The sequence below is a fragment of the Sinocyclocheilus rhinocerous genome, unplaced genomic scaffold (genome assembly GCF_001515625.1).
Source record: "Sinocyclocheilus rhinocerous isolate Xijiao unplaced genomic scaffold, SAMN03320098_v1.1 scaffold1182, whole genome shotgun sequence".
NCBI classification, from domain to species: Eukaryota; Metazoa; Chordata; class Actinopteri; order Cypriniformes; family Cyprinidae; genus Sinocyclocheilus; species Sinocyclocheilus rhinocerous.
This window is the reverse complement of record NW_015624203.1, coordinates 203579-215620: the sequence shown is the minus strand read 5'-3', so window position 1 is coordinate 215620 and position 12042 is coordinate 203579. Positions and strand designations below refer to the sequence as shown.

Genomic DNA, 12042 nt, shown 5'->3' with positions numbered 1-12042 from the left:
TCCCCACCAGGATATATAAACCTGTACACACACACACACACACAGGTTTTCCTATCATTATGGTGACATTCCATAGGAGTAATGGGTTTTATACTGTCTCCCCCTACACTAACCCTACTCCTAAATAGCCTTACAAAAATAAAAATAAAAATTCTCATTGGATCCAAAAAAAGGACAATGATTTCAGATATTGCCATATATGGGTTTACCTGAACCACACACATACACACACACACACTTACAAAATAGTGGTTATCATCTTAGATAAATCACTTTTAGTGTAAAAATAATTCAGTGCATTTGGTTATCCCTAAATTGCAATCACGTTCTATAGAAACTAAATATCTATTAAATATCTAAATATAACCAAATTATTCACTGATTAACCTTAAAATGAGTTAGATTAAATAATAGACACATGTATTAAAATGAATGAGAAGACATGCTAATGAAAAGTTTGATATTAATAGCTTTATGAAAGGCAGTTACTGTGAATGAAACATTTATATAGATGAAACACTTATTTTCTGTAGTAAAAAGGATATTTTGTGATTGTGTGTATTGTACTAACATAATTGAAAATATGCTGAAATGTTTGAAAAAAGTGCACTTTTGATGATCTGTTGATATATTTGTAAAATGCTGTATTTGATGCCATCTGTCTCCCTTCTTCTGATACATCTCTGATCAATCTCTGATCAGTTCCTCTCCCTTGTGTCCTGCTGTATGTTCACAAATAGCAAAACACACGGTTTTACAAACGAGGACGTCCTCAAAGGAAGGTTTTAGGTGATTTTGTCAAGTTTTGCTTACTTCTGGGTACCAATTTGTCCCCAAAATATGGTTACAGTAAGTAGGCACACACACACACACTTACAAAATAGTGGTTATCATCTTAGATAAATCACTTTGTGTAAAAATAATTCAGTGCATTTGGTTATCCCTAAATTGCAATCACGTTCTATAGAAACTAAATATCTATTAAATATCTAAATATAACCAAATTATTCACTGATTAACCTTAAAATGAGTTAGATTAAATAATAGACACGTATTAAAATGAATGAGAAGACATGCTAATGAAAAGTTTGATATTAATAGCTTTATGAAAGGCAGTTACTGTGAATGAAACATTTATATAGATGAAACACTTATTTTCTGTAGTAAAAAGGATATTTTGTGATTGTGTGTATTGTACTAACATAATTGAAAATATGCTGAAATGTTTGAAAAAAGTGCACTTTTGATGATCTGTTGATATATTAGTACTAAGAGTTTTGAAAATGTACCAATTGCTTGTGAAAATTGCACCAAAGCAATTAAAATAACTGTATTCTGTAACAATGCTTGTATAACCATAGATATCTACGGGTACAGTATGGGTCACATGACTAAACATCATCGTTTTCGAATACCTCCATTTTCACAGTCCACACTACAACAAGAAAACGGCATTTTCAAATGTATCCACTTGGAAGACCAAAAACGTAGAGAAAGAGATGTGTTCTCAAATGTATCCAGATGAATGCCTTAAACCTGAAATTCTGTTTTATGTCGTTAATAGCTCTGTGTGAGGATCGAGAAGAACCCTGGCCTTGGTTTCAGCATCTCAGGGGGAATCAGTGGACAGGGGAACCCCTTCAAGCCCTCGGACATGGTAAGACCATTTCACTCTCGGTTTAAAGGACAGAGCATAATGTAATTTGCTAATTTCAGCACTTCATTCTCAGAAATCGCATTAAAAACGATGCTTTATATAGAGCAAAATCAAAGCCATCTCTCTTCAGTTAGTAAAGTGTGCCTCTCAGTAGTTACCATGGAAACCTGCACTACTGCAATGCACACCCTTGCACACCAGCTGACTGCATTACCTGTTAACCTTTTCATGTCTTGGCAACATTTGGCGATAGTTAAAACAAAAGTGTTGTGACTCAAATGTTGCTGAAGTACATGGAAAAAAAGACATTCTGTTACCATTTCATGTGTAGCTTTATGTTAGGAATGTGTATTAATACTGTGTTTAGATAGAAATTGTCAATTTGCATGGAAAAGTGTTGTTCTTTTTTTCCCATAAGGTTTTCAACATAGCATAAAGATTGCTTGTGTTGTGTATTGTCGCTTTGGGGTTCTTCTAACAAGCCGAATCCCTGTGAGCCCCGAAGAAATGAAGTAAAGTTTGGTGGACTCTCAATATGTGGCACCAATAATAAGACTTCATATGTGTTGACATGGCGCATACTGATGGGTCCCACATGTAATTTAAATCTGTATGCTTTATAATCTCTGCCTTGATACCAGCACAAAAACACTGTTACTAACAAATACTCTAAAATAAAAAATTAATTAATCTTACATGTTTTGTTTTTCAGTTTAACCTTTGCATTTACTTGTAAAAGGTAATCATTTTATAGATGAAGGTAATTATTTTATAGATTGCCTTTGAATTTATGAGAAAAAAGAGACTAAAATCTAAATCCAGATTAAAAGGCAAAGATTCTAAACCATAGTCACCATGTGGTTCCTAACCTCATATCACTTTTGACTTATAGGGTATCTTTGTTACTAGGGTACAGCCTGATGGACCTGCCTCCAACCTTCTTCGACCAGGGGACAAAATTCTGAAGGTAACACTGTTCTCCATCACATTGTCCCACAAGTTGTGACAATGCATCTTCCGCCACACTGCCAGTGGAGGGCTTTGCATGTGGCATTAAATGTCCAGTGTGTATGTGCGAGTGTGTGTGTGTTTGTGTCTCAAACAAGTGAGCATGGACTTCTGTTGTTATGTTTGTCCAACTTTGACATGTGTTATTGTCTTGTCTGATGTAAAAGAACAAATTATAATATTTTAAGCCTTATAGTCTTAATAGCCTTAAGTCTCGCAAGTAAATTAAATGGCATGAAATGATATATTTTACATTGAATTTGAATTTTATTAATAATATATTACAAAATGAATGGAAATCAGTGAAACAGACTAATCAACACCACTAACTACCTCAATTTGCTATTTTACATTTAACTTTGTGATGCAGATTGAATCTGGTCTTTTGCAGTGTAGTGGAATGTATCCCTTCGCCCTTCCAAAAAATAACTCTCTATATATACTATATGCAAAACTTTGGGCTTGGTAGGATTTAAAAATACAGTAAAAACAGCACGTTCATGTTAGCTTGTTAATGCATTTACGAATGTTAACAAATGAGACCCTATTGTAAAGTGTTACCAACTACTTATTATTATCAATGTTGAAAACAGTTGCGCTGCTTAATATTTTTGTTGAAACTGTGATACATGTTTCTCTAATTAATCAAAAAACTATTTATTTTTTAAAAAATTGTAACATTGGACATTTTTTACTGTCACGTAAATTGATCAATTTAATGTGTCCTTACTGAATAAAATTAATATTATTTAGAAAAAATATAAAATCTTACTAATGGCAATCTTTTGAACAGTAAAAAGTAATATAATTAGGAAACTTGTAGAACATTTCCTAAAAAAAACACACACACATTAAGTGCCAAAAGAACAACACCCAAGTCTAAATTGCTATTCAGATAGTATCCGTCTTCCATATTTTGCCAAAGCAAAAAGCCTGGCATTGCTGCCTAACTACAATCCAGCCTCTGTGTGCCTAAATAGCTTTCTGGAAAGTTATTGGGCTGTCTGGTTTTGTGTGTTGCTGTCAGTGTATGCCACTAGAATGGCCTGCAGAAAGCAGCTCCTTCTCTTTCCACAGCTCCAGAGTGTCTAAAGACCAGCTTCTTTCCACCTTCTCTCCTTTTACAGCATGATCTCCTGTGTGCATCTCTCTCTTTTCTCTCCCTCACAGTGTATATCTCTTGATCCTCTTTGAGCTAGGCCTGTTCCTGCCCCCCTCCCTCTGTTCCTCCCGCCCTCCGTTCTTCCACGCCTCTCCCAGTTCATTTTGTTTACCATGTGCTTCATTCTTGCATTGCAGGTCAACGGACATAGTTTCTTACACATGGAGCATGAAACCGCAGTGTCTCTTCTGAAGAATTTCCCGAAAACTGTGGACTTGGTAATCTTAAGGGAGAGCACAACAAATATTTTTATAGCTTAAAGACTTCTCACCCAGATAGAACACAGGATGAACTTGTACGTCATCTTTTTATCTAGGAACAATTTTGCCAATTGCTGGACCAATGGCGAATTCCAGTTTCTCTCCCTCACAGTGTATATCTCTTGATCCTCTTTGAGCTAGGCCTGTTCCTGCCCCCCTCCCTCTGTTCCTCCCGCCCTCCGTTCTTCCACGCCTCTCCCAGTTCATTTTGTTTACCATGTGCTTCATTCTTGCATTGCAGGTCAACGGACATAGTTTCTTACACATGGAGCATGAAACCGCAGTGTCTCTTCTGAAGAATTTCCCGAAAACTGTGGACTTGGTAATCTTAAGGGAGAGCACAACATAAATATTTTTATAGCTTAAAGACTTCTCACCCAGATGGAACACAGGATGAACTTGTACGTCATCTTTTTATCTAGGAACAATTTTGCCAATTGCTGGACCAATGGCAAATTCCAGTGCCAAATGTACACTAGAGGACATATCTAATAACGTTACATACGGCTTACACATTCTACACAAACATACATTGGTTGAAATCTTTCGTTGATGTTGCTGATATTCTTCATCTCAGCCTGTGGCTGTAAGTGGGTGCATTTTTTTTCCTGCTTATTTATATGGCGTATTATTTTGTACCTATTTTTCCTAGCAGCTTTTCGGTTTAATCTTGGAGCATGAAAGCACATCTGCTTTTAAGGACATTTACCCACCATAACACTGCCTCAACTTTGTAAATGCCTTGTGTAAATATATACATTTACGACTCAAATGTGATAAGAGTGTAGAATGTGAATGAAAGACGCATTGATGATTTTCTAACACATCGATGAGTTTTTGTAACAGTTTAGAAGAGACATCCTTCTCATGCAAACAACAATTTAGGGAAATCGAAAAAGTCCCCTTTTAATCTTGATAAACGCTAACATTCTGTATTTGCACAAATCAAATGACAAAAAAGATTCCCCAAGCAATATTTCTTCCATTTTTGTGGCTTTCCTGCAGCACCCTCTATTGGTAGTCATGGATTTGTCCTGGTGGGTCTTATTCATTTCGCTAAGTCATGTGAATGTACATTTCCATGTTTTTTTTTTTAATTCCCATGTTCCTTTGTTTGCTGCCAGGAAAATTCATACACATCTGGCAGTTTATTGGCAACACAGTTTTCTACATAAAAATGTACTTTCATATCACAATACAGTTTAAGTGAAAGAAAAAGGCAAAAAAGCTTAATTCCAGTTGCTTTGTTGTTGTTACGCTGCTTTAAGGTTTTTAAATATATATTTTTTTTTTTACGAAATAACAAACGCAATTCCTGTCATAATAAAACAGACTACATACAGTGTAAACATTTAAAGCTTTACTGATTAGAGCATGCTTTCAATCTTAAACTTGTTTTATTAGGATGCTTATTAGGGGGTCAATGTGTTTTGGAAAAACTTTTTACATACGCATTGTTTTAGATCTCATTTGGCCTTTTCCCCCCCCTTTTAAATCAATCATCGTTGTGATAAACAGTGCCATAATATCCCTCCAAAAATCCTGGGCATGTTTCAAATGTTGCTAAAAATGTAGCATTTAGAAGGAGAGTTTCGAGCCGAAATGCACTCTGAAAGACCCCAACACAACACCCCCTGCATTTAGCTTCAGAGGAATATTGTTGATTATTAAAGATTATTATGGATGATGCAATTAATTGTTCAAATACTATTGTGAAAGAACATTTGATAATGATTATTTTTACTACATGTTTTCAAATAATGCTTTCTAATATATTGATATAATTAGCTATGCTGAAATTGTTACATTTTATAAAGAACACAAAACCAATGTATAGACAGAGAGTTCGATTGCGAGGAAAGGAAACACTAGAAACAAATATGTACAATTCTTTCTAAAGTAATTGTGAATTTGTGTCATAAACCTATGTATATGAATATACAAATGGTAATTTTTGTATGTGTTTAAAGACCTATTGAATATAAAAAGGTAATATATGGTACTATTCAGTCTAATTGCAGTATTGATGTAAATAACTATGAATGGAGACATTTAAATTATTTATTCCAATAGATTGTGAATGTACTTAAAGCTTTCTGCAGTATTAAGACTTACTGAACTTGAATGCCATTTCATTTTTGTGCAAAAAGTAATTATATCTAGAATAAATTATTCAATTTAGTTCAAAAGAATTAGTGACAATTTATCATATTTATTTGCACATGCAAGTTTACTCCTTCCAATTTTTTTTTATGTATGTACAAATATGTAATTGATGACATATATTCCGTGTCTAGAATGCATTTTGCAGATGATATATGTACATATTTAAAATCAATTTTAGTTAACAAAATTAAAATAACAAACCTGTATATAAAGGAGAAGAAAGTCCAATACTGTTCAGCAAATATTGGAGCCATTTTCGGCTTTGGAGTACAGAATTTTTTCAGTATCTAAGAGGTGTTTTGAATAATGTATCTTTACTGTACAAATAATAAAAATGTCACTATTGTTACTACTGGTCATTCTGTGGTCCTTTATAGATGATAAAATGCTAGAACCAAAAGTCTGATTTTCATAATTTATTACTAGTTCTTTGATAATTGAAAATATAAACATTCACACTGGAAAGCAATTATAACATTTAAAACTTGAACACAAACAACTTTTTTGTTCATTTAGTTGCCTTTGGCTTAACTTCATTACAAAGCATGCCAAAGTTTTGTTTATAAAAGATTAAATTACAAAATTCTGTAATGACGTTACAATGTCATTTTTAAGGGCAGAGTGGCAGATAAGGGGGGGGGGTTATACGGTCAGGGAGTGCAAATAATCAGTGTTATGGCACAAGAATTGATCGTTTATCAACAATGGTTAAAGTTACATTAAAGTTACACCTCATCTGGGATGAATCCCTCATGTTTCTCACTAATTAAAAGGCTTTGCCATTAAATACACAAAATCCTGCTCTCGAAGTTGCTGCTGATGATTTTTTTTTACCTGTAGTCCAGTGTTTTCAGAGTTTTGATGGCATGCACATTGATTTTAGCTTGGCTTGGGAGGGTCATTGCTGTTTTTGGCTCTTCTTTCAAGCTTCCATCTGGTTGTTCTACATTTCAAACATGATAAAACCCACAACGATGTTACAAAAGAGAAACTTGGGGGCTGTATCATACTGAAAAACAATACTGTACTAAATCTTTACATGATCATAGACGTACCTTGTATTCGACTTCTGAGATATTTTAAGAGTTCACCAGTGCCTTTCTGCAAAGGAGGTACTATAAGATTTTCTGATACATTTCAGACTTTTCCAGTGTTGTATCTGAGAATACTAAGAACAAAATGAAGACAAAAAATAGCTGTGATATGTTGAACACTCACAGTCAGGAGGTCTCTGCGGATCGTCCTCAGTGGATTGCCCTCCAAAGCCAAAGACTTCAGCTTGGGTAACGTGCCAAGTCCACACGGCAGACTTATTGAAATGATTTTCTTTCTTCTGCAGAACAAATCAGAAGATATGTTGAACATATACCGAGTTATAAAAAGGGATGGTAGTCCATAATTTTGTTCCCAGAACATAGTCCTATATTTTATATATTCCAAAGTATACATACAATAACAAATGCCCAGCACCTGCTGATGTCATTGTTAGTAAGATCCAGGTGCTCCAGGCCTTGCAGTAGGGTTATTTCTTCTGGAAGGTTCTTCACCTTGTTATCTCGGAGCGCCAAGAAACTCAGAGCACTCAGGTGCTTTAAATGGTCTGCCTCCAATACCTCAATCTGGTTGTTCCCACAATGGAGTTCCTTAATACATATAAACAGCCTTGTGTTAGCCTTTTTCTTAAGACAATCACAACGTATTCTTCCACATGCTTTACCTTGAGTGTTTTACAGCAGTGCAGTTCGGGAAGAAAGCGTAACTTGTTGTGTCTTAAGTAAAGCTGTTCGAGGGACTCCATCTGAGCCAGGACAGGAGGAATGCTCTCTATTTGATTCCGGGAACAGTCCAGCATTCTCAGGTCTGTGAGGGTTAACAAAAGAAAGATGAGTTCACGGGTTAACCAATAAACATGACTCTCATGGAAACTGCTACTGTCAAAACATACTTTTCATTTCACTGATGGCAGGAGGGAGGCTCTTGAGCTTGTTGCAGGACAAATTCAATGCCACAAGATTTTTCAGGTTTGCCAGGCTTTCTGGAATGTCCATTAGATGATTGTTGGAGAGATCCTTTTAGAGGAAAGAGTAGGAAAGAACTAAATAATGGGAATACTAAAGTACACATATTCCATGTGACATCACAGCAACATCATTGATTTAACAAATGATCATACTGCAGTTGATTATTTCACATAGACATACACTACCGCGCAAAAGTTTGAGATAAGTAAGTTTTTTTTTTATAAACAAAGAAATTAAAGAAATTAATACTTATACAAGGATGCATTAAATTGATCAAAAGTGGCAGTAAATACATTTATAATGTTACAACATTGTTCAAAATAAATGAACTTTTTATTCATTAAAGAATCCCAAAAATACGTAACACTGCTTCCACAAAAATATGAAAAAGCAACCGTTTTCAACATTAATAATAATAAAAATGTCCAATTCAGCATATTAGAATGATTTCTGAAGCATCATGTGACACTGAAGACTAGATTAATTCAGCTTTGCCATTACAGGAATAAACTGCATTTATAAACATTAAAATATCAAACAGTTACTTTAAATAGTATTCATATTTCACAATATATTACAAATAAATCAAATAAATGCAATGCAGCCTTGGTGAGCATAAGAGACTTCTTTCAAAAACTTTTTTTTTTAAATCTTACCGACCCAAAACTTTTGAACAGTAGTGCATATCTATGTTGAATGAGAGATATTAATACTATCTCTGGATCTAGGCTTTTATGATGCTGTAGGAAAGTTAGAGTTTATGTGCCATATACTGTAGTTTGTTGGTAGTCAAGACAAGAGCTCAGTCACTTACAAGATCATCTAAATGAACCAGCTGCCCCGAATCCTGAGGAATCTGTTCGATCAGATTCTGTTGCAGATGAAGACATCGCAGGTTTGTAAGTCTCCAAAGACCCGAAGGCAATTGCGTCAGTTTATTGTGACTACAGAGAGGATCAAGTATTATGACACAAGGTTTACACTCAAAAGATATCACTTCGTAGACAGTGTTGCCTCCATCAGTACCTCAGTATGAGCTTCTGTAGTTGCTCTAGATCTCTAATAGAATCAGGCAGTGAGCTTAGTTGATTGTCATGGATCTGGAAAAAGGCAGCAAAGAAAGCAGATATATCTAGACCAAATTTAGACACTCAAAAATTGGAAATTAAAATACTAAGGCATTATGATTTTTTTTCAAAAAAAGTAATGTGTGGTTTATAGGAGTAGTTACATTGATTTAACCACAGGAGAGTAGCCATCCATGTCCTTTATATGTATTCATTAAGGAATGGAATAAAAAGTGTTGACATGCAGTGTTTAGATTGTAAAAACATTCTCAAACAAAATGAGATATGCAAAAACCTACATCCAAGACAACCAGGGAAGGGAGGAGTTTGACGTCTTCAGAGAGGCTCTGGAGTTTGTTGGAAGACAGCAGAAGTTTGGTCAGATCTGCAGCTCCAAATGACAAGTTCTGCTGAGCTTCCTGAGGTGTGTCAATGTTCAGCCTCCACACGCTGTGAGGAACTGAACCCAAATACATGAGCACACTTTCTGTAGAATCGTACAGAAATTCGCCACGGTAAACATTTCATCCCGCAATACACAACTGTTGTTGTTACTGTATGTAAGTCATGATAGGATCTCATTCAAACTTTTTGGACAGAAACAAAATCTTTGGCATTTTTATGTATTTTTCCATGACATGAAATGTTTACCGTGGTGAATTTTTTAAATTATATTATATCTGCTCATGTTTTTTTTTTTTGGAGCCACAAACTATGGTTGCTATATTTTTTGTGAATGTAAGTTAGTGCACTGATGTCGGATAGTGTTTTTCTAGTACTACCTTCAGTTTTTTGTTTTGTTTTTTATATCTGAAAAACACATATTTAAAAAATATATATTTTATATTACATATATTTTTATTTTATATTACTATTCTTACCTTCAGTTAGACCGCGCCCGGATAGATTTGAGTTGCCCGCTCTTTCTAGCAGCTTTCAGTAATCCATACGGGACAGGACAGTCTTCTTTCTCCTGTCTGAATCCCGCTCTCGAGTCCACATGTGCCCCTCGTTTGAAACGAGACATGAATGCGAAATTATGATACTAAAACACCTGTGAACATTAATGAGGTTGTAGTGTTGTGAAGTAAACGATTGTAAACTATAACTATAATAAAGGGACCTCCGATTTTTTAAAATAAAAGTCCCTAGGAAAGAACGTTGCTTTCACCGTGAGGCATTCAAATATAAATAGTAAGTCGAATGTTTCTACTATATTTTAGAAATACTAAAATAAACATTTTCCAATATAATAGAAAGTTTTCATTATTTGTTGACCCTTACAGATACATATAAGAAACATTACTTACACCTTCAGCTCCCAATAGTTTTGATATTAAATAAAAGAAAAAAAGAAAAAGCTATTTTTTTCTTTAACGTTACAACCGTTCCCCTTTTCTTATGCTGTGTTATGACGCTTTATGGATGTACAGTACACATAATGAATGACCCATTAAGGCCAAATGTGGAATCCAGTATGGTAATATGATCAGCAGATGGTGCTGCATTATAAGTGAACACAGACAACAGCTGTTATGCAACCAGACTCCGTGATATAACCACTCACTGTATAAGATAATAATAGGGTAGATGTAGCTTTTAAAAAAAATTTTGTTTAATATATTAAAGTAAAAAATATAATATTTAAGAAAAATGTGTCATTTAAATATTATTATTATTATTACTACTACTACTACATAAATAACAAATATTTTAAACATATATTTGAATAGTTCAAGCTTTATGCATACTGCACTTGAATATATGTTAAATTACATATATATAATAATTATTATAACGCGGGCACTGGACTTAAGCATCTGAAATACTCTCAAAAACAGATCTGGACTAAAATAAAATGGACATCTGGACAATTTTCAAATAACAAAGACCAATGAAAACAATCTTCTTCAGTCAGTAATAAATAATAAACATGTTTTATCATTTGCCTGCCAATCATTAAGTCATTAATTATGCTGCAGCAAAGCAGTGATGAACAGCAACACACATTTTAAGATGCTTGTTTATTTAAAATAAGTGATAAGTGTTGTGATACTTGAGCAGACGCACTGGCCTGGCAACTAAATATTAGTTATATCTCAATCATTTCATCAAGAAATTGCAAGACAAAGCAGGTATTAATGTAGGACATTCATGTGTCAGCACATATACACTGATATGGTATCTGAACAAATAAAAATAAATCTCTCAAAGAAACACATCAGAAAGCAAGGAAGTGATACTATGTTAAACAATGTATAAATCATCTGCTGGAGCTCCACTGTGGGTTTTAGACAAACGATTCTTGTTAAGCCCCATTTGCTCGGAATTGATGTTTGAGGAAAAGTTATTTATCTTGCAGTGTAGTTTCATCTCACTCACATGATCTGTATGTATCATTTTTGGAATTTATAACAAGTTTCTATCACAAAGAAAGGCAAGCAAATTGTCACCTTGCTAGTACACAGTTTGAGAACATTGTTTTGTAAATGGAATTTAACACTTGCATTGCAACAACACTAACTAAATGCTGAAACAAAAGGTCTGTAATGGACAATGTTGCAACATAACAGACTGCACAAGCACTGGAATGATATATTTCTCCCCAGATATGAAAGCATTGCTGAGTTTATCACAATTCAAGAGCTTATTTAATCTCAATGGCTACTTATTGTATTTGCCAAAAAATATTTGGGATTTT

General features: G+C 34.4%; 1 protein-coding gene and 1 pseudogene across 1 annotated transcript in view; one reads left to right on the top strand and one right to left on the bottom strand.

The window, feature by feature from the left end:
* LOC107739104 (leucine-rich repeat-containing protein 7-like) overlaps positions 1 to 4087 on the top strand; it is an 80716-nt gene extending 76629 nt beyond the window's left edge. The window contains exons 27-29 of the mRNA XM_016551104.1: positions 1565 to 1657; positions 2550 to 2624; positions 3965 to 4087. Coding sequence (XP_016406590.1) covers positions 1565 to 1657; positions 2550 to 2624; positions 3965 to 4087 — 291 coding nt within the window. The remainder of the gene's footprint in view (positions 1 to 1564; positions 1658 to 2549; positions 2625 to 3964) is intronic.
* A 2677-nt stretch (positions 4088 to 6764) lies between these two features.
* Positions 6765 to 10438, bottom strand: LOC107739188 (leucine-rich repeat-containing protein 40-like; annotated as a pseudogene).
* Positions 10439 to 12042: the final 1604 nt, after the last annotated feature.